The 21,078-nt window shown below is 39.2% G+C and overlaps 1 protein-coding gene across 5 annotated transcripts in view; it reads right to left on the bottom strand.

The window, feature by feature from the left end:
- Positions 1 to 21,078, bottom strand: part of ABCA1 (ATP binding cassette subfamily A member 1) — a 314,953-nt gene that overhangs the window by 58,326 nt on the left and 235,549 nt on the right. For 4 of the 5 annotated variants that reach the window (XM_069962027.1, XM_069962025.1, XM_069962029.1 and 1 more), the window contains exons 2-3: positions 8,052 to 8,202; positions 3,526 to 3,619 (exon numbers count right to left, since the gene is read on the bottom strand). In XM_069962027.1, the coding sequence (XP_069818128.1) occupies positions 3,526 to 3,619; positions 8,052 to 8,117 (160 nt within the window). In that variant the 5' untranslated portion in view covers positions 8,118 to 8,202. The remainder of the gene's footprint in view (positions 1 to 3,525; positions 3,620 to 8,051; positions 8,203 to 21,078) is intronic. The other variant, XM_069962030.1, reaches the window with a different exon arrangement.

Genomic DNA, 21,078 nt, shown 5'->3' with positions numbered 1-21,078 from the left:
AAATTTCCATGTGGTATGGAGTTCAAATGACTTGTGGTCCTGCTGTGTGCATTAAGTATCATGTGTCAGGGCCTATTACATGGAATATCGGTCATTATCTTGCTGAGATCAGAAGGAGTAAATGATCATAGTAATGATTGTAACTAACAACTATCGTTCTGTCTGTTATGGTGAACAATTTCAGGTCATTCTCAAAAGGTCTAGTTTGCAAGCGTTCATTATTAATTGTTATAAATTGCTTCATTGCTTCTCTATGGAGAAAAATCATTGAATTAATTCTACTGACTAATCTTATGTGTATGGATACCATAAGAACACTAAAGCTTACTTGTCATTTCAGAAAAAGCTGTCATGTGTCCTAGGAGCAACGCTCCTAACCATTATATAACTTGCATATAGCTTTTTTTAACCAGATTTCTGCTCTGCAAGCTTATTTTTTCAGTTGGACCTGAGCTAGAGGATGGAACATAACCTCTATGGCGGTTCCCATATGCTGGACACACAGAAGTTGGGATCCTGCTCTCCTGTCTCTCTATACTTTAAGAAGCACCAGCAGCATGGATGGCATTAAAGAGTAGTTGTAACGCCTGGAGTAGTGGATCCACTGGACCGTCACCAGCGATGGCACTAACCTCACCAGGGAGCGGAGTCTAAGGGGCCGCTGGTATTCACCAGAGCCCGCCGCAAGGTGGGATGGACTTGCTGCGGCAGGCGACCCCCAGGTCGCTACCCCTGGCTTGGTTGCTAGTGACGGTGGGCGAGGCGTGGCAGGAGCAGTAGGCAGGAGATGGTACTGGCAGAGGCCTGTAGGCGTAACCGCAGGAGTCAGGCTGAACACAGGAGCAATGGTGTGACAGGGGAGCAGGAACCAGGAACAAGGACTAGGGACCAGGTAGCGGATAGGAATCAGGAACAACAGGGAGCTGGGCCAAACGCTATGGGAAGCATGTAGAGGCTCCAACACCTGTAGTGGGGCAGGGTTGGAATTTATAGGGAGTGATTGTGTGCAACACCAATTAGGGGCGGACTGGCCCTTTAAATCTGAGACAGCCGGCGCGCGCGCGCCCTAGGAGGCGGGGACGCGCGCGCCGGCCGGCACAGACGGAGACAGGAGCGGAGGAGAGGTGAGGCGCCCCCAGGGGCCGAACTAGCAGCAGCGTCGGGTCCCTGCACAAGGACCCCGGCGGCTGCATGGGGCAGGAGGAGGTCGCGGCGGTGGCCCGGAACACGGGACGCCGCCGCGGCCGTGACAGTAGTCATGAGCAGTCTAAGCTGTAAATCAAGCCTTAGAGGCTCTCATACTTAAAGCAAGTCCTATATTCGCTTGTACTATTAAACTATGCAAAGTTTGTTGAAACTAAAGGGACTAATTAAAGTTGACAAAAATGGACAACAACAGATACAGCCCATAGAAATGCTAGCAACATTGGGAAGAATAGAAAGTTGTGAACAAGTTGTCGTCAAACCAGCTACTAGTTAAGATGCAATAGGTGTACTTTATTGCATGGGCTGTTAGCATAAACCATGCTGATAGACCTTGAGCAAGATTTTTTTTTTCCTTTACAAACAGCAGATACGTACTGATTACACAGGTCAGAGTGACTAAAAAACTGATAAAGCCCACATCTGAACAAACAGAGTAAACTCAAATAAAATTAAGCAATTTTGTGATCTAGTAAAGCAGTACTCTTTGCCCTGCTTGCATTGACCTGTCCTAACATAAGAAGCACACTCCATGAAAGCTCTTTTTGGTGAATGTTGGACCTATCCGTATTTTCAGGAACCAAAAGTGCAATAATTCATAGACTGAGTAAATAATTAGCATGTATCTCTGTAATAACTGATCATCTGTTAGCACCATAAAATTAATTATTATTATTACTATTGCTGGTGTTACTATTATTGTTATTACTATTATACCACTGATAAATCTGGGGTATACTATGACCATTATATCTTCCTATGGCTCTATACTTCTATAACTATTGTGACACTGCTCTACGGTATGTAGCATACTAGGACCACAGGCCGCAATAAATAAATAAAAAGTATAGTTTATTACGCAGATTTATCAATCTGTCCAAAACAAATAAATGTGCCAGACAGATAGCAACCAATAACAGCCCATTGTGAGAAAGGAAAGTAGAGCTGTGATTGGTTGCTGCCTGTCCAAGACGAAAATCAGGCACATATTGGTCTCAGACAGATGAATAAGTCTGGCTTTGCGTTTAAAAGGCAAAATGGCCGAAAATGATGGGGATAGAACAGATCTGATCATTGAGCCTTGAACGTGGCACGCTGGAGGTGGTAATACAAGATAAAGGCTCTTTCACTGTGTCACTGTTACAGAGAGAAGTGCTTTTTGGTTCTCTTTTCATGTTTACTGTCCTAAACCCCTTTGTCCTGTGACAGAGTCAACAGGAAATACCAATCTGTGTACAGTGTAAAGATGGCAAAAAAAGGTTACAGTCCAAAGAAAGAACTTTGCAAGATTTGTACTCCTTTATAGGACTGACATAATGCATTAAAAAGTCTCAGATTTAAAAAAAAATAATACTTATTTATGGAAAAGCCTGCATTGCCAACAGCATAAAATCATGTAGTGATACCGCTCTAAAAACTTGTTTTGTCGGGCTGGGGCTGTTGTCCTTTTCCACTAGCATTTAAAATTTGTTACCTTATCCCCAGGCTTCCTTACTTCAAAGCAATCCTGAACTAATGTGAACAAAGCCTAAGGGTAGATGTGGCAGAACATATGGAACCCCCAAGAATTACCGGAACAGACTAGAGGACAGGTAAAATCAGACATTATTGTTTGCATGCCACTTTTTGGGGGCCAAAAAAACAACATATACTATTACACACTATTTAGAGCGGAACCCTACTTGCACAAAAAGGGCTTGAAAATATAAGTGAATCTAAAACTGATGTAGAAGAACTGAAACTACGGAGGCTTTATATCACTACTTTAGTTAATATGTTTGATGCTAATAGGTAGATATTTGATCACAGACAGATAGGAAGAATAAGAATAAGTCTTAAAGTAAACCCTTCATATAGAAATATGAAATTGAATTTGCAGTCATGTCATAGAGCAGGACAAAACTTTGACGATATATATATATATATATATATATATATATATATATATATATATATATATATATAGTTTAGGAGAAAAATATTTAGTATAACCTATAATATTTTCATTTTAATTCCTGCTCAATCTGGAGATAGGAGTCCAGTGGGTGGTCCCATTTACTGATTGGCAGCTACTTCTGTATGCAGTCTTATACAAGAAAGCTGTCAATGAGACCACCCACTGGTGAACTAGAGTTTAAATAAGAATTGCAATTTATAATATCAGTCTGTTCATCTCTTCCTGCTTTATAATATGCTACTCAGATTGGACAACATGTTAAGTCAGATGCGTTCTTTTAAACTTCTAGTATGCAAAATTCCATGTATGTCCAAGTCTTGTACGATTCCAGAGATGCAAAGTATTTGCTTTGTCTTAATACTTACATTCATGTTGTTCATAAGGTGGATAAGAAAGTCGTACAGAGATTAGAATGAAGAAGATGAAGAGAGGCCAAGCTATTTCCACCAGAAGCTGCAACTGTACAAAAAAAAACAAAAAACGTGCACATTAACTTTGTATTACATACATGACTTGAGGTAATCCCAGCTATAATATGCACTGGGTAGGAACATGTTAAACTACATTGTAAAAGAGTTACATAAAGCATTAAGTACAGAGGGGCCTCACTTTAATTCAATTCCAAGAACTGCATCCCGTCAACTGTGTGAAGGTTAACTGAGATGGTCTGATCTCTCTGGGGAACCTTTTCAGGAAAAATAAAAGCACTCTGCATATGCAGGGCTCCTGCCAATTTCATTTCAGTCCTTTTCTTGTGCTCTGCATTAACTCCACTATAGTCTCCTAGAAACCGAGTTGGGCCCATAAAGTATGTCTTACACAGGATAGCTCAGAAGTAAGGGATTGTCCAGGAAGTACACACAAATGGTAGGTGGGCTCCTAAATACATGTTAATAAACCTGGTTGTATAACCAAGTTCTTTTTATTTAGTCTACATTTCTACCTTTACAGTTTCTCTTTACCTGTTCCTTCAGCTCCCTGAATCCAGATAAAAGTTGGTATATCCTGAAAAGAATTTACAATTCTACAAAAGTACTGTAATGTTGCCAAGAATGGAAGAATTATATATCTTTTTCATTCTTCTTTACACAGGACAAACATTCGGAATAGTTCACCCTGGCCTTCTATCCCATTCAACAAAATGTCATATGAACAACCTGGCATAAATCAGTGCCATGGCAAGTGAAGATAAAAGGAGTTGTGGGTATTGTAGTTCAATGACATTTGTAGATAATAAAAATAATTCGTTTTTTTTCATAATACCTAATATAATTTTCTACATATGACCATAACATATCCAATTAAAGGGGTTTTCCCAGGACTTAATTAACTGATGATCTAGAGCATGTGATCAGTGGGGTGCCCCCTCAATCAGATGAGCTAATGCTGGGTTTACACGGAGCGATAATTCGCCTGATCGTACAATTAACGATTTCGAAGTAACTATTTTTTTTTAGAACGATCAGCGTTTAGACAGAACGATATATCGTATGGAAAAATTGTTTTGTGATCGTTATGCGATCGCTTAAGCCTATCTTGCACATAGGTTAAATCGGTAAACGACTGTTTACACGGACAATCTGCGATTTTTTTGCGAGCAACCAACGACACTTTGAGAACATGTTCAAAGATCAAAATGATCGATTTCTCGCTCGTCGCTTGATCGTTCGCTGCGTTTGCAAATTCGCAAGATAATCGTTCCGTGTAAACGCAGCATTAGCTGCAGTAACTAAGCACGTCCACTACAAAATGTTTGAAGCCATTTGTTTCTGGCTCGGTTCGCCGTGTGTTGCAGGCATTGAGGTTCTAGCAAACAATAGTCATCAGGAGTGCCGGAGCTCAAAATCCCAAAAATTGAATAGGTCATCAACACAAAAATCCTTAAAAAACCCTTTAAGGGCTAGTGCACAGTGAGTAATTTAAAGATACATTTCAAGCTCAAAATCAATGTGAATTCCACCTGGAATAAGTCTCCTTTTGAGTTCAATGGGGTTGTCTTGACTCTCAGAATAATTTCTGCATGAAACTTTCTGACGAAGATCTGAGTTATTTTTGTCATGTCAATTCCTGAGGCAGAATCGGCTAGCAGGAATTCACAGAAGTCAATGGGAGTTTGTGCTTCCATTCCAAAATCCCCTTTTTTCCACATCAATCCTGCTTAATTTCTGCATGAAGCAGAATAAATCTTAATCAACATCAATGGTTTAAAGGTTATTCTAGCACAATATGGATACTATAGAACACAATGTGACTCACTTGCATTGTTGGACCTATCTGTTATCTGCTGTGAACTTTGAGCACTATTAAAAAATAAACACTCAGTCTATTGATTTATACTAGAAATTCCTTAATACAAAAATCTGAAGGCTATCTAAGGAGTAATACCAAGTAACACTATGATCACATCTGCGCCGGAGGCTCTGTTTGGAGCCTCAAATCGCAGAACTGGCCAAAAAAATGTACAAAGAACCCCCAGAAAAAAACGCAGCGTGCAGTCAAATGACAGACACTATGCTGGAAACATGATGGACCCCACTAAAATCCATGGGATCTACCTCATTTACATCTATCCCCCCCATTCTGCTTTCAGATGGAGAAGATGAATGAAAAAAAAATATAAAGCCCTAAAGATTGGTAATGTTTTCTTCCTTTGCCTTCTCTTGCTTTCATCTCTTGCATATAACATGTTAATGGCCTGTATGTATATAAATAGGTTCATGTTTTGATACCAGAAAATAGCAGAGTTGGGTTTATTCTTGTTACCAGAAATAAGCAAATGTACAGTAAGTTTTGGTTTCAAAAGTCCTGAATGCTCGGCATTTCACTCCTAGTTTACTTCCAGCCATCGGGAATCAAATGCGGAGTGTTCAGGGTTTTTTGCAAACCTTAACCTACTGTAAATTCGCTCATATTATTATTATTATTATTATTATTATTATTATTCAGAGGATGGTGCACTGGATCATTTAAAGGCCATATTACACAATCCAAGCAGCACAATCAGTGTTGGACTGGCCCATCAGAGGACTGGAGGATCCTCCGGTGGGCCCCCAGCTTAAGAACCTGCAGTAACACTGATTGACATGTTGTTTCTCACCGGTTCTTCATTGGTGGGCCCCCAGGATCATTTCCTCTAATGGGCCCCTGATACCCCTGTCCGAGACAGTGCACAATAAACCAGCAGCGGCCTCCAAGTAGTGCCGAGAGGGCTGCATGAACAATCCCTGGATCAGTTGTGTGGTCCTATGCTACAATCAGTCAGCTGCACATCCCCTATTACATGGAGAGATATGCAGCTAAGAGCTAATCATTTTTTGACAGGTGAAAATAATAGATGATCTGATTGCTGGCCCTATTCCACAGAGTGACAATGGCCTGTTCAGTCAATTTAATAGGGCTCTTACATGCATCATTAAATCACTATTGTATATTGAAAATTTCATATTCCCCTGCTGACTACAAGTAAACTGATAACGTAGACCACATATACCTGACCTAATCGCTGTGTGTGAATATAGCCTAAAAACAACTGCATTATAGACTGCAATAACAAATACAATATTGCTTACTTGGACAGTCATGTGGTGACCTCTGACCCGCTATATCCTTGTTATATAGTCAACAATGATAAAAAGGCAAAGGAAGGCTGGAGACTTTGGCTGCTGATGTGTCCTATCTCTACATACTATATTGATACCAAATATAAAGAGATCAGTTGTTTAAACTACTAATTGTGCAAAGCCATACTTCATTTACTAGTATTTAGCCTTATTTCTATCTAATCTTGGAAGCAGATGGCATATTGACCAAATCAGACATGTCTTAATGACACCAAATCCTTCTATGCTGATATTACATGTGCTTGACACACACAAACACATGGGCATATATCCATGATATGATTAAATTTACACGGGCATCAGTATTATTTCATTATTGCATCCCTAATTCTGTCCAGTAAATGCTGATGGCCATCTTCTAGGAAGGAAGATAAATTACACATGGATGCAAAAAAAAAAAAAAAAAATACACATGCAGTTCATATTTTATACCTCCCTCTCTAAGCTTCTATGGGTGTATTCCATCAGCAAAAAAAAAAAAAAATCAACATAGCCTTTTAAAAATGCATGAATACTTTACACAAGCATGTTTTGCTTCCATACTACACCTGTATTTTACAAACCATAATATAGGGGATAATGTTAATCTATGGGGCTATTGACATGGTTTGTAAAAAAAAAACAAGTATAATATGGATGCAAAGCATGCTTAGGTAGGTGAAGTATATTTCACTTTGGCTATAAGGCCAGTAAAAGAGAAGGGGTGAGCATCTAAATGTTAAAGAAATAAACAAGTGTTGCCATAATAATATAATGGTTATACCCAAGGAGACCAAGTCTGAAATCCTTTCACGGTTCCAGAATTCCATGTAGTATAAACTGACAGTTCCATTGGGTTTTTAGACATACATAAATTGACTATGCACGGTAAGAGTATGCTTGGGCTTGGTTGTAGGTATAGAGCTATGTGAATGGCTATTTCACATAGCTAGGGGGACTACATCTCTAAGCACACTATGCTTCTGCCAGTAGTAGCATTACTGTTCCAGGCATAGTTGGAAAATTACTAAGCACTATAGAGTCAGCGGTTCATATCATAACTGGAGATTCAACCATTTGCAGATGTGCAAGTCCACTGACAGATCTATGGAAAGGCTATGAAGTTATGGGAATGACAAACATAAGGACACAATACATCAATTCCATTTCTAGCACGAGTTATATCTGTTTCTGTTGGCATAGATGACACGTAAATGAGAGATGCACGGTAATCAGACAGGAAACCTGGAAAAGTTAGCTTCAAGTGAAATAAGAGAAGGTATAAAACTTACAGTTTGCCTCCGCCGGTAGGTGAAGTTCTTCCAGAGGAGCAGTCCTAGCTGTGTACAGTAAGACATCTTCTCCCTGAGAGTCCACACTGCCTCACCTCTGCAGCTCGGGCAGAAGTTCTCGCAGTAGCAGAGACTTTAGGTTGCTCATTAACTGGAAGAGAAAAGGAAATGATTGTAAGCTTCCTGAGGTAAGCAAGGCTCTAATCTGTGTGCAGGACAGATACGTGACAGTGACAGCAGCCAATGTAGACAATGCCCTCAACAGCTTGATAACCACCAGAAACTGCTCAGCTTGTGAGTGGGGAATGATGGTATCTCTCGCTTCACCGAGGGCTCTTCTCAGGTAAACAAGGGACATATTGTTGGCTGGATACAGGTCGATCACTGGTGCTCAGATAAATGGCACCTTGGCAGGCACAGATTCTAATTGGGACACACATCATCACGTGCCATCAATAAAAAAAGCTCTAGTGAACCCCTTTAAAGGAAACTTGAGGTGGACCACAGTGAAGTGCAAGGTGCATATGCTTTCTTATTATTTTACACTGTAGCAAGGTATCACTAATTTTTCTTTTTTCTTTTTTTTTTTAAAGAGTACAGTACCCGACATGCCAAATATTTGATCATCATATTCACAACGCAACCAATCAGGAGAATGATCTGGGAGAAGCCCACACACCACACAGTGTCTCCCGGCTCTATGTTCTCAACCTAAATTTATGCAGTCAGAAAATGACACCGAGCCAGGAGTAGGCGCCCATTCCCCATTCTCCTGTAGCAGTCTGAACACTCAGACCAAAACCAGTCAACGAAAACAGTTTTTTTTAATGAAAAAAAAAAAAAAAGTATCTTTATCCTTTTTTTTTAAAGGTTCAGACTTTATCTATAAGGTCATGTTCACACAGTTCTTAGTCCCATATTTTTACCCACAAAAAACAGCTGTTTTATTGTAGCTGCCTTTTGCTCTAAAAATTACCCCCTCCCCCTTTTTTTCCCAAAAATAACTGCCTGTAAATATTACAATGTGCATTTAATTTAAAGGAATTATGCATGATTAGTAAGTCATTATGGTAAATGCTTTCCTCTAAAAACAGCAGCACACCTGTATAGTATTACAACTCGGATCCATTTGCTTCAATGGAAATGAGCTGCAACACCTCACACAAACTGAGAACAAGAGTGGCACTGTATCTAGAACTATTTTTTTCATTCCTGTATAAAGAACGAAAAAATGATTGATCTTTTGCCTGTCTTTCGAAGTGTAAAATGGGCAAATGATATTTTTTTAAAAAATTTTTTAAGAAAATGAAGTCTGAACGTAGCCTGAAGTTGCTCCATGAAAAAAGTGCAAGTAATAAACTGCTGTTATAGGAGATCTTAATAGGTGTCTCATGTCTTCCTTCCTGCTGTTTTAGTCTGTAAGTATGCTACACATTTTTCACATTTCTAAAATATCATATATGGCCCAACATGGTATCGGCATGGTGAAACTTGAAAAGGTCACAACACTTTAACCCAATCAGACAACCTGCTGTATAGCCCTATTAAAATGCATATATAATAAACACAGCGTCCATGCTACACAAAACATGTAGTTAGGTATTAGATAAAGAGACTTATGTAGCTTTTTCATACAAGCTGTAAATAGCTTATTTAAATGCAGTAAAGTGTACAAGAGGTGGTCATACGTTTTTCACCCAATGTAGATACTAACAACCCACCGTGAATAATTTCATCTGAATCTAATGTATTGTAATGAATCTGTGAGTTCATTATGCAGCTTGTAAAAAATAAGCAGATTTCATTTCTGCCATTTCGCCACCATCTGCTCTCAAGAACAATTAAAGGGACCTTTGTTCAGATCAAACTAACCCTAAGCTTTAGACAAGCAGCACACAGCACTCTTGTAGACTTGGTAGAGCTGCACAAACACTGAGTGCTTCCAACCATCTGCACATACCTTACCTATGTTCTATTGTTATGATTGTTAAACATGAGAAGGTTCATATTTCATTCAAGACAGTGATCAAACCATTACTGCTGATTTAGGTCTGCTCTGTAAGTCACACTGTGCAGGTAGCCTATCCACATTGTTCAGGACAGGAATGGCACTTTAACGAAAATGAGAGAGTGCAATAAGTGGTCAAATCGTATTATCAAACAAAAGCGCTGAGTGAGAGGCGTTGTGCGTCACCATCGTACATTTTCACTGCTGCCCATTGGCCAAATTCATCCAGTAATTTATCACACCGAGACAGTGAAATAGGATAACATGCTATTCTTGGCCCTGAGATGCTATTGGCAAATTGAACAAACCTAAAAAAAGAAATTTTCCCATATTCCATCAATACTCTGAAGGAGTCATCTGACACTGGAGAAGCTTTTGTTCTTACGTGTATTCTTTATTTTCCATTGACCTTATTATTAAAACACACAGATCAGATAGAAAATATAAAAATGTACAGAGCATCTAGTACTCTGAAAAGACACTCAGGTCAAGTACGATTTCCATGGTGTAGAGAGTCCTATTTGGGCCAAAAATGCATTCCATTTTATCATATAATGTATTACAGCATAGCAGAACCTTTATCTGGACAGAAGCCATACCATCTCAGGCACTATTCCTTGGCATACTGTATGTATGATACACATAACTAGGTCCTTCTTTACATGGGGGAAATATTCTATATTCAATATTTTTTATACATCCTTGCCAAGGCAGAGAAGCTTATTGACAACCCCTTGACACACACTGCTAGTCCATAGAGGTCTTTTACAGTATAGATGAAAAGGATGTACAGTACTTCATAGGGTTAAACCCCAAATATCTGGAAAAACACCAAAGGGAAACTAAAGCCAGGACTAATCCCACTGTTGTCAATGGGGTTGTTCCTGACATCCAGTCTGTCAGCTGTAACAGGTCTTCATGTCAGGAGGAAATATTGTGAAAGGGCTGAAAGGCAGTGGGTGCATTTCTGAATCAATTGCGTATCAATTTTGGTCAGCAGTGGAATAAAAAAAAAAAAAACATCCTGATATACCAGATATATGTGGACCCAACCTTACAATAGTAAACCAGGAGGACAAGACGGACGGTACACGTACCACTGGAGAGAGAGGCAATGAGATTCTTGTTTGACTCTGTAAACATTGGTATGCTGGTTTGACCAACAGCTGAAGTGGAAACATTATGGATTCCAAAGTAAAATTAGTAACTTTTTGCTTTTTTATTTTATCACCCAATAGCTGAGAAGGATGAAAATGTCATTATAATTATGTTGTACTAGTGCCAACAATTCCAGAACTAAAGCCTCAGCTCAATAACTACAGTAGTGACAATTCCCTGTCCATTCATGGGTAGTCCAGTAATGGAGTATCCGCAGAAAAGCTTCAGTGCTGAAGGAAGTATACTCAGCCCTTGGAATATGGGGCGACACAGAGAATGCTTAACCGGAGACACAGAAGTTACCAATAACAGGATTACCAATGGCTTCTGTCAGTCACGTGTAAGATGGTATATCTAGAACACTCCTCACAAGCCTTTCTATTAATGTAACGCATTCTTTTGCAAGTCCCCTTAGGTGATGTACTGTACAGACATGCTTTTTCTATAGAAAAGGTATATGATGGTAAACGATATAGACTGCATAACTCCTTGGTGAATTAATATATCAGGGGTGAGCGAGTTAACGCCGAACAAAGAAAGTCAGAGAGAGTTTTGTTCAATGGGAGCCCTCTTCTGTAGTAAGCGCAAACTACCACCAGCAAAGCTACGTACTTATAGATACCACACAAACACATATATTACACACAAACACACACAGCCCAGAAACAACACGTACCCATCACAATCGTATCTCTACCATACTTTCCATACACAACACATTGCCTTTGCATTTTCCTCACACTGGATAAGTTTAGCATGTTATTGGACCTTAACCTTTTCAATTACCGATTTTTTGGAATAATCTGAAAGTTAGAATGTTGCCAGACATATTTTAGCATGTTACCATAGTAACTGTGAGGATATATGATATGGATTTTTGTGTTGTTTTTTTTTGCAGTGGGTGACAGGACTTATTTTATAGCCTACTGCACAGGAGCCTAAAAGAAGCCCTAACCAGCCTGCTAGGAGAAAGAACTATACTTGTATGGAGGATATGACCTGTACAAAAACAAATTAAACTGTCACCAAATGATTCCAGGTACCATATCCACATCCTAGAAAAGTTCCCTTCACTATCACTAGAATTTAGGACAGTAGCATGATCCTCTTCCTAAACCTATAGTTCCTAGCAAGGAAAGTCTATGTCTACCATGCCACCCCCTACTTAGGGCCCTATTCCACCGGACGATTATAGTTCAGATTATCGTTAAATCTAAACGATAATCGTTCGGTTGAAATGTAGTTAACGATCGAACGAGAAATCGTTGATAGCTTTATAAGACCTGGACCTATTTTTATCGTTGCTCGTTCGCAAAACGTTCGCAAATCTTTCGCATTGAATAAGACATCGTTCGGTCGTTTGCAATAGATACGAACGCAATAGCGAATAAATAGCGAAGAAAAACGATTGCAATTACGATCATAAGTAACGATTATTGTTCCATGGAAATGAGTGAACGTTTTCAGGTCTTTCGCAATAGCGCTCGTTTGAGATTGTTAATTGTCTCTGCATCGAGTGGCTACTTTGTATGGATGTTAACCTCCACCTGCTATTAGTCTGTCAGGAAAGCATACTGGGCACCTTATACTTCCATGCTAGAATCCCTTCCATTTTATACTTTCTTTACCTTTTCTAAATATCCCAAATCCTGCAAAGCTGAAAGGTCAGAGTAGATGTTATTCATCAGATGCTCAGTCATCATTCACATTTACTGTAATCCTCAGGAGTAAACAACAAGCCGGCATTTCTCAGATTAATATCCCATGTCTCATCTCATAGGTTTAGTCATTTTGTCTTGACCATCACCCACATGACAACATTCAGTATTGTGCAGCCCTTTTTCATCATCTGACTTGCTCACCGGGTATTTCAGGTAAGAGCAGTATTAACAAGGATTGGATCACAATATATATTTAAGTCATGACTGCTGCAAGAAACATCTGGACACGGAATGTCAAGGAATGCTAACTGTATTCTGTTAAAGAGTGATTTGTTTCAGCCAGTCATTATATTGTCATTTACTCTATACCGTATACTAGCACTGTACAGGCAATCCAATGAATTGCTCTATTACTAAACATATAGGGGACATTATAAGGGGGGAAATCATGGCAGAAATGTACAGCTGCTCAGGAGTACAGCAGGCGCATGTTCATGTTATGAACTCGTACACTAGTAAGCTACACTAGTACTAAAACTGGTAGGCCTCACTCACATGTCTGTAGTGCAGCCCGTAATGGAGGACTGCACTATGAATGTGCATCAGTAGTACTCCGCAATTCAAAGATCATTACATTGAAGATATCAATGCTTTTTATTGTAGCGCGGATCACAGCCCCGTACACACAATGTGTACGGACATGTGAACAGGGTGATTGAAATCCATTGGTCTTATGTTCTGTCCTGGGTCCCAATTGTGGACAGAACAACTGACGTGTGAGTAGGGCCTTAAGCTATATTCACACATTCTGTAGTTTTGTCCGTAATTTCAGATACGCAATTATGGACAATTTTAGGGCCCACTGATTTCAATTGGACAATTCATATTGTCTGTATATTTATGCACCTGCAATCTGCAGAAAATACTGACAAGCTCTAGTATGGACCGTAATTGTGGCACACATCGTCCTATAGAAGTCTTTACATATAAAACATCTGTTAGGTCTTCTCATTGGTAAAGAATATGGACCATTTTAATCCATTACCACTTATTTATTACCTTCACCTTTTTTGCTGATCCACTAAAAAGAAAAACTATTACAAATGCTTTACTCATTAATTTTTTTGCGGCTTGCAGACGAAGACCGCAGACATCATATATGGGCCTGAAAAACTGCTGAATATATGTTCCCACACAGTATTTTTGCTCAGCATTTTTGCACCTAAATCAGGAGTGGATTGAAAACACAGAAAGGCTATGTTCACACACTGTTGAAATTGAGTGGATGGCCGTCATTTAATGGCAAATAATTGCAGTTACTTGAAAACAATGGCTGTTTTGAAATAATGAGTACTATGACCAGCCACTGAACGACTATAGGGCAAAGGACTCATCTTCTCTTTTGTTTCTTGTCAAAGAAAAAAAAACTAAAAACTCCATCCCTGTAATATGCTTCTCTGGGTTTCATTTTTTTAAGAATACTATTACATTACCTAAACATATAAAACAATACACTTCAACTAAAAAAAAAAAAAAAAAAAAAAGAAATACACCTAACTACAATAGAAGAGATGACAAAAATGGACAACCTTTCGTATTTAGCTTAATTCTGTACAAGATGATATCGCCTAGAGGACTTTTTACTAACATTATAGAAATGTTTCTATTAGTTTGCTTCATTGCCATAAACAAAATTCCTATTACGCTAGCAAGTCTGTATCTTCGTGGTACAGCTTGTCTGGCAGAGTGCATGGGTGTGAAAGGTTGTCTGCGGTAAACAGTATATGGGAAAAAGGCTCCAGCTCAAGAATGTAAAGTTGGTAACATGAATCAGGTGTCATAAATAGATACATTCTGTGAATGCCTAATATACACATTCCCTGCCAGACATATTACCTAACAAAAGTCTACAGACGTGTAAAACGTTGTGGCATAAAGCAGTCTTCTGGCATCTTCAACCCTCTGTCTAATGTTCACGGGCCCGGACAGTTACTCACTCCTCTATCTACACTGCAGAAACGGAGGGGGGTGTTAAAAATTATCATTATTAATTTATTTATAGAGCGCCCTTAATTCCAGAGCGCTATACAAGAGGTGGGGGGTAACAGACAGGAAAAATACAAGTTTAAAAACACATTACATGAAGGCAAATGGCAGACTGGCACATGGCGGAAGAGGACCCTGGCTGCGAGGACTTACAATCTATAAGATGTGTCTAACACATTGTGGGTGTGTTCACACATACCGCATTTGCAGTGAATTTCACACTGCGAGTTTTACATTGAAATCCACTACTATGCCCAGTACAAATACAGTCTATGGCCCTAATTATCTGCTGCGGGAATTCAGGGGGCTATTTGTACCAAGCATACAAGCGGATTTCACTGCAAAACTCGCAATGTGAACACCCCTCTACTTAGCCTGGGTTCACATCAGCATTTCATGAAAGGATCTGTCTATATTAAATGATTAGTTTGCTACTAACTAGGAGCAAACTGATTGCAAAATTATATATATATTTTTTTTTTACTTTTTTTTTTTTTTTAATGGATCGTTTGCATTTTGGCTTAAAAAAAACTAACAAAACTGACTTTGTACATCCTTTCGCTTCAGTCATCATCCATTTGCATATCAGTTTATTTTCCTTTCTGTTTTTTTTTCTTCTGCACATGCTTAGTGGGGAAAAAAAAAACTAATGATGATGATGGATAACTTGCAAACGGACATGAACAGAAATACCTTTTGTTTAGATCTGTCATCAAGGACAATAATGAAGTAAAAAAAAAAAAAAAAAGTTCACTTCTCATTTGAGATCCATTTCTGGACAGCCATAAAAATGGTGCATGAACAAATTTCATGTTGGTCCAAAAAAAAAACCCCAAATCATTGATGGATTTGAATAAAACAGAAGACAACCCTTGATTGGTAATTTTCTTCAATTTACATTAATCTGGGTACAGATACAGTGTTCTGAGCTAGTAATGCTTCTGCACTTAGTTATCTGATCATGCAATACACTGATGTATACACTCCTTTTTGCTGATTATATTACTATCAAGTCTTTAACATGTGCAGTAAAACTGCACAGAATGTTATTTCATGCGCCGACATAAATTGTAAATCGCTATTGCACAGCGTATCCTGGACGCTTTCTGTGACTTGTGGTTCCTCCACCTATTTTAACTGATTTTATACATCATGATACGTAAAAAAAAGTAATTTCAGCTTTAAGTAAAACTTTGTATTTTTCAATGCTATAATCTTTGTAGAATATCCATTGCTTATACTGAGTAATAACCCAAACATTCCAATCCTGATCCCAATCTATTTTGCTCTTTGTGCCTTTTGGGGCGTTCTATGTCACTAAGCAGTTATATTTATAATAAAATCTGATCTCACATAAAACCTTGGGTAGATGTAGCTGTTCTACAAGATACAAATATTACTGAATTCATGAATGGGCCAAATTGCTGAAAATTTTTCTTTTCATGATTTGTCTCACATTGTCGCAGTGGTAGAGTGATCATTTATGTTATCGGCAAACATCTCTATGTCACACAGAAAAATCAATGGCAGACCACTCTCACACATGATACACTCACTGTTCTATTTTGAATTCCTTTCCGAGCAGCAATCATCCTGCTGATCAATAGCACAGTATACTTAGCCTTTTCTGTGGCCTTGGTCTATATTCTGCATATATATTAACATACATACGGTACACATAGTAAAATGAAGCAAATATATAAAGATGAAGTGAAATATTAATGAAAAAAATATGTCATGACAATGGCCAAATCAATGGATGGGATATGTTAGGCTGCAAGTAAACCATCAATTCTTGACCTTGGAAGCAGGAAAAACAGACAAATATAAGCATCTAAGTGGCTTTGATGGAGGCCAAATTATGATTAGACAACTGGGTCTCAGCTACTCCAAAATGGCAGGTCTTAAAGGGTGTTCCCAGTGTGTGGTGTTAGTTACCACACAAAAAGCATTGGTGCTTGTTGCCTTGGGACTGCGCAGCCATGGACTGATCAGAACTTAGTGGTCATTTGGACTATGCGGTCTGGACTATGGAGCAATAGAAGGCGGCTGGTCTGATAAATGTGTTTTTCTTTTACATTATGTGGATAGCTGAGTGCATATGCCTCACTGAACCAGGGAAGAGATGACACCAAGATTACATTTTGGATAGAAGGCGATATGGTAGAGGCAGCATAATTTTATCGGCAATGTTCTGCTGTGTAACCTTGGGGCCAGACATTTATGTGGTTGTTACTCCAACATGTACCACCTATCTGAACATCGCTGCAGAGCAAGTATACCTCTTCATGGCATCAATGTTTCCTAAAAGCAGTGGTCTCCTTCAGTAGCATAATGTGCCCTGCCAGACTGAAAAAAAATGTTGGGAATGGTTTGTGGAAGTTGTTAAGGTGTTGCCTTAGGTATCAAATTTCTCAATCCGGGATCCGTTTAGGCTAGGTTCACACTACGTTTTGAAAATGGATGCATTTGTGTGCATCAGTTTTGATCCGTTTTTCCATTGACTTTCATTGTAAAAAAAAATGGATCAAAAAGGATCCCTTTTTTTTAACGGACGCAAAAGTAGTGTCAGCTACGTTTTTGCGTCCGTCAAAAAAAACGGATCCGTTTTGATCCGGGTTTTTTTACAATGGAAGTCAATGGAAAAACGGATCAAAACTGATGCACACAAATGCATCCGTTTTTTGCAAAAACGCAGTGTGAACCCAGCCTGACTAACCAAGTCCAATACACAGAGACTCCACTCTGCAACTTACAGGGCTTGCTGCTTCGGGTCTTTGTGCCAGATACCATAAAACTGCTACAGAGGTCTAATGTAGTCCATACCTTGATGCACGAGAGCTATTTTGGCAGCAAAACGGGACTCACACACTATTAGGCAGGTGGTTTGAATGTTATGGCTGGTGTATAGTCTTATTTGTACAACCTTGAATAATTCATTATGCAGGCAACTGCTTGCTGTGTCTTCTTCCAAATTTTTGTATGTTGACTAAAAAAGAAAATCATGGGGTAAGTCACTAAGCATGTACGAGCTGCAACAAAAACTCATGCTCACGATGTTCCGATATTCAGTTTGGCCAGGGGGTGGGGTGAACAAAATAAAGAACGCATATTTACTGTACCCAGTGCCTGTGCTGCGCCGTGTCCCACTCCAGGGCACCGTCAGCATTTTCATGCTCTCAGCTCTTTAACGTTAGATAAGTCTCAGTGCTGCACCTGTCTATATTGTGTGTTTGATGATGAATACACAGCTGTGCATGTGACCTTTGCTTTGCTGAATATCTAAGCAGCACAATAACCACCAATACTGCTGACCACCTGTCATGGAAGGCCATATCTGACCACCTTACTAAACACAAAGCAGTTCAACCGTATCCAACAAGCTACTAAAGCTTTAATAGATATAAGCCCTCCCCATCCCTCTACTAACATTTTGGCCAAACATGCAGTTCTTTGGGGGTAAAAATGAGTAAGGGAGAATTTAACAAAGAGGTAATCATGGGTTTCTGTTTTAAAAAGTTGCACATTTTCGTGCAATCTTTGCTCAAAATTTTGGTCTGGGACTTGGGTACTGGTCTGCCAAGTGAAAAACGTGTGCCGCAGCATGAAATCTTATACAGTATTTATGGCAAATTTCATTTATTGTGCGTGACTTTATATATCTGGCCACATCTACACAAGCGCTGATAAGTCTTATTTGAATGTTTGCAGTTTAACTTTGCACAAATTTATCACATGGTGCTCAAGGCTTTGTATATTATGTATACAGTCATATTGTTCTCAGAATTGACCGAACAATAAGCTATAAGCTAGCAAGAATAAAAAATGAACAATAATCTTCTTCACTGGAGATTCAAACAGTTAATAGGCACTACTACTAGGACACAAATGTCTTCTTCCTCCCAGACGTCTCTTTTTTAGCAGCCAGTCGTAGGACCAGTGTTTCATACCTAAATTTTAACAAACTGTTGGAACATGTCTAGTGTGGTCTCTGGCCAGGCAGTACAGCATAGAATAGTAAAGGTATTGTGCTACATCCAACTATTGGCCACTGACTATGAACAATTAATATTGGTAAGGCTCCTATGTATTTATAGCACTTTCTTACAGTGTTGTTGGTGTTATGTAATAAAAGTATATAAGAAGACGTAATGTTTCCTTGGTGGTCTCACTCCCAAGCTTTTTCATGTCTGTGACTGTCAATCACTAGCCAATAAATGTCCAATAAATGTCTGACACAGCAAGGGGTGAATGCCATTTGCTTGTGTATCTAACTGTAAAAGCAATAGAAATAATAGCTAAGTGGAGGGTAGCAATTGTTAATCTAAGCCCCTCTCCCCAAAATGTTATTATATATTTTATATGTAGCTGACCTAATCCCACTGATACAATGTTATATAGTAAAAACAAAGATAGACTTACACAGCATGGTACTACTAGTGAGAATTCTTTTCTGTCTGCATCCCAAGGACAAAGAATATATATTACACTACTAGAGATAAATATTCCCCTCAAGCACATGTAGTTGACATATTACATATGAGGCATTTATCTAGAGATCACATTTTCCACAGTGGATGCTACCTATTGGTTTATAAGTAAATCATTGTCATTGATACTAAGCAGTATCTCATATTAGGCCACGTCATCAGCCCCAGCACTGGACGCAATAGGCTTGTATACACATATTTAGAGTATAAACTATCTTTGCAGTTCAAGACTTAAAAATGTAACTACGACTATAACAATGTGATATGAGTATGGCATAACTAATACAAAGATATGACTTAATGCTAACAATACTGGCACGCGGACAGCTTTATTCATTTGTATCCAGTAGAGTATACATAGAAGTAATAACTGGGCCCTCATGGACCTCACTGGGGAGGAAGCAGCCATCCCCTAGGGAGCAGCACACTGACGGCTTACAACGTTCCAGTACACACAGGCTAAATGGGCTAGAACAGGACAGAAAAGCATTATTCATCACTCTGCTCTGTACCGATGAGGGGCATTAACCCCAAAACAGCTGTCTGCAGATGGGTATTCTTTCTTTTTTAAGATATTTTTGGCTTGGCATCTATCCGTAGTAAATGTTCTAAAATTCCTGGTGAGAGGGAAGCACTGACTTGAAGGGAAAGTCACCTTTTCAAGTTGGTATGACAGAGAAATGATCTCTAGTTTTTATTAGTACCATAGTTGTGTAGATCAGACGTTATATATTAAATACATAAAAAAAAAGCAATTCTGGCGCTTTTATCCCTCTTTTTGTTTGAACTGTTCACCTTACAAGGACAATATTGTCATATTTGCACGCATGCTTTGATATATAATATGTTTAATTTTTTTTACACGTTTTATTTGTGTAATGGGTAAGAGGGGGATTTTAAACTTGTATTGGGGGAGAAGCTTTGAGATATTTTCAAAAACATTTTTACCGTTTACATTTTTTTAAGTGTCCCTGGGGGACTATTACATTTATTTATTAACTTCGTAATACTGGTCAATGCTATACCATAGCATAACACTAAATAGTGTTATCTGCGATCTTCTCATAGAGCTTGTCTGTAGCAGGCTCTATGAGAAGATCGCTCAATGGACCGCGCAGAGGTGAGCAGAACTCCTCCAGCGGTCAGGCTAAATGATTGGGACCTCCACAGGCACGCTGGGGGGTCCCGATGGGTACGTGACAGAAGCTTCTGCTGCCACACTTAGGTTAATGACAGGCTGCAGGGCGATCACTGCAGCCTGTCATTAAGGGTGAGGGCCTGGCAGCTGATAGCTGAGCGCACTTCATAGCTCCATAGGTAGTAAGAACGTACCGGAACATCCAGGGTCGTCTAGTGACAGGCGACCATGGTATACCGTTACGTCCCGAGTCATCTAGGGGTTATTCTTCCTCTGAGGCTCCATGAAAGATCTCACCTCTTGGGGTAAGGGTGATTCTGGAAAAGAATCGGCCCAGAACTACACAGGAGGACCTGGTCAATGACCTGAAGAGGGCTGGGACCACATTATCAAGATTACCATTAGAAGCACGCTACAGCATCATGGATTGAAATCTTGCAGGGCACCCCTGCGTACTCCAACACATGTCCATGCACGTCTGAAGTTCACCAATGACTAGAGATGTATCGTAAGATTTTGGCCAACA

Source organism: Dendropsophus ebraccatus, chromosome 3 (assembly GCF_027789765.1).
Source record: "Dendropsophus ebraccatus isolate aDenEbr1 chromosome 3, aDenEbr1.pat, whole genome shotgun sequence".
NCBI classification, from domain to species: domain Eukaryota; kingdom Metazoa; phylum Chordata; class Amphibia; order Anura; family Hylidae; genus Dendropsophus; species Dendropsophus ebraccatus.
Note: the sequence above shows the minus strand (reverse complement) of the source record. Positions and strands in the feature narration are given on the sequence as shown.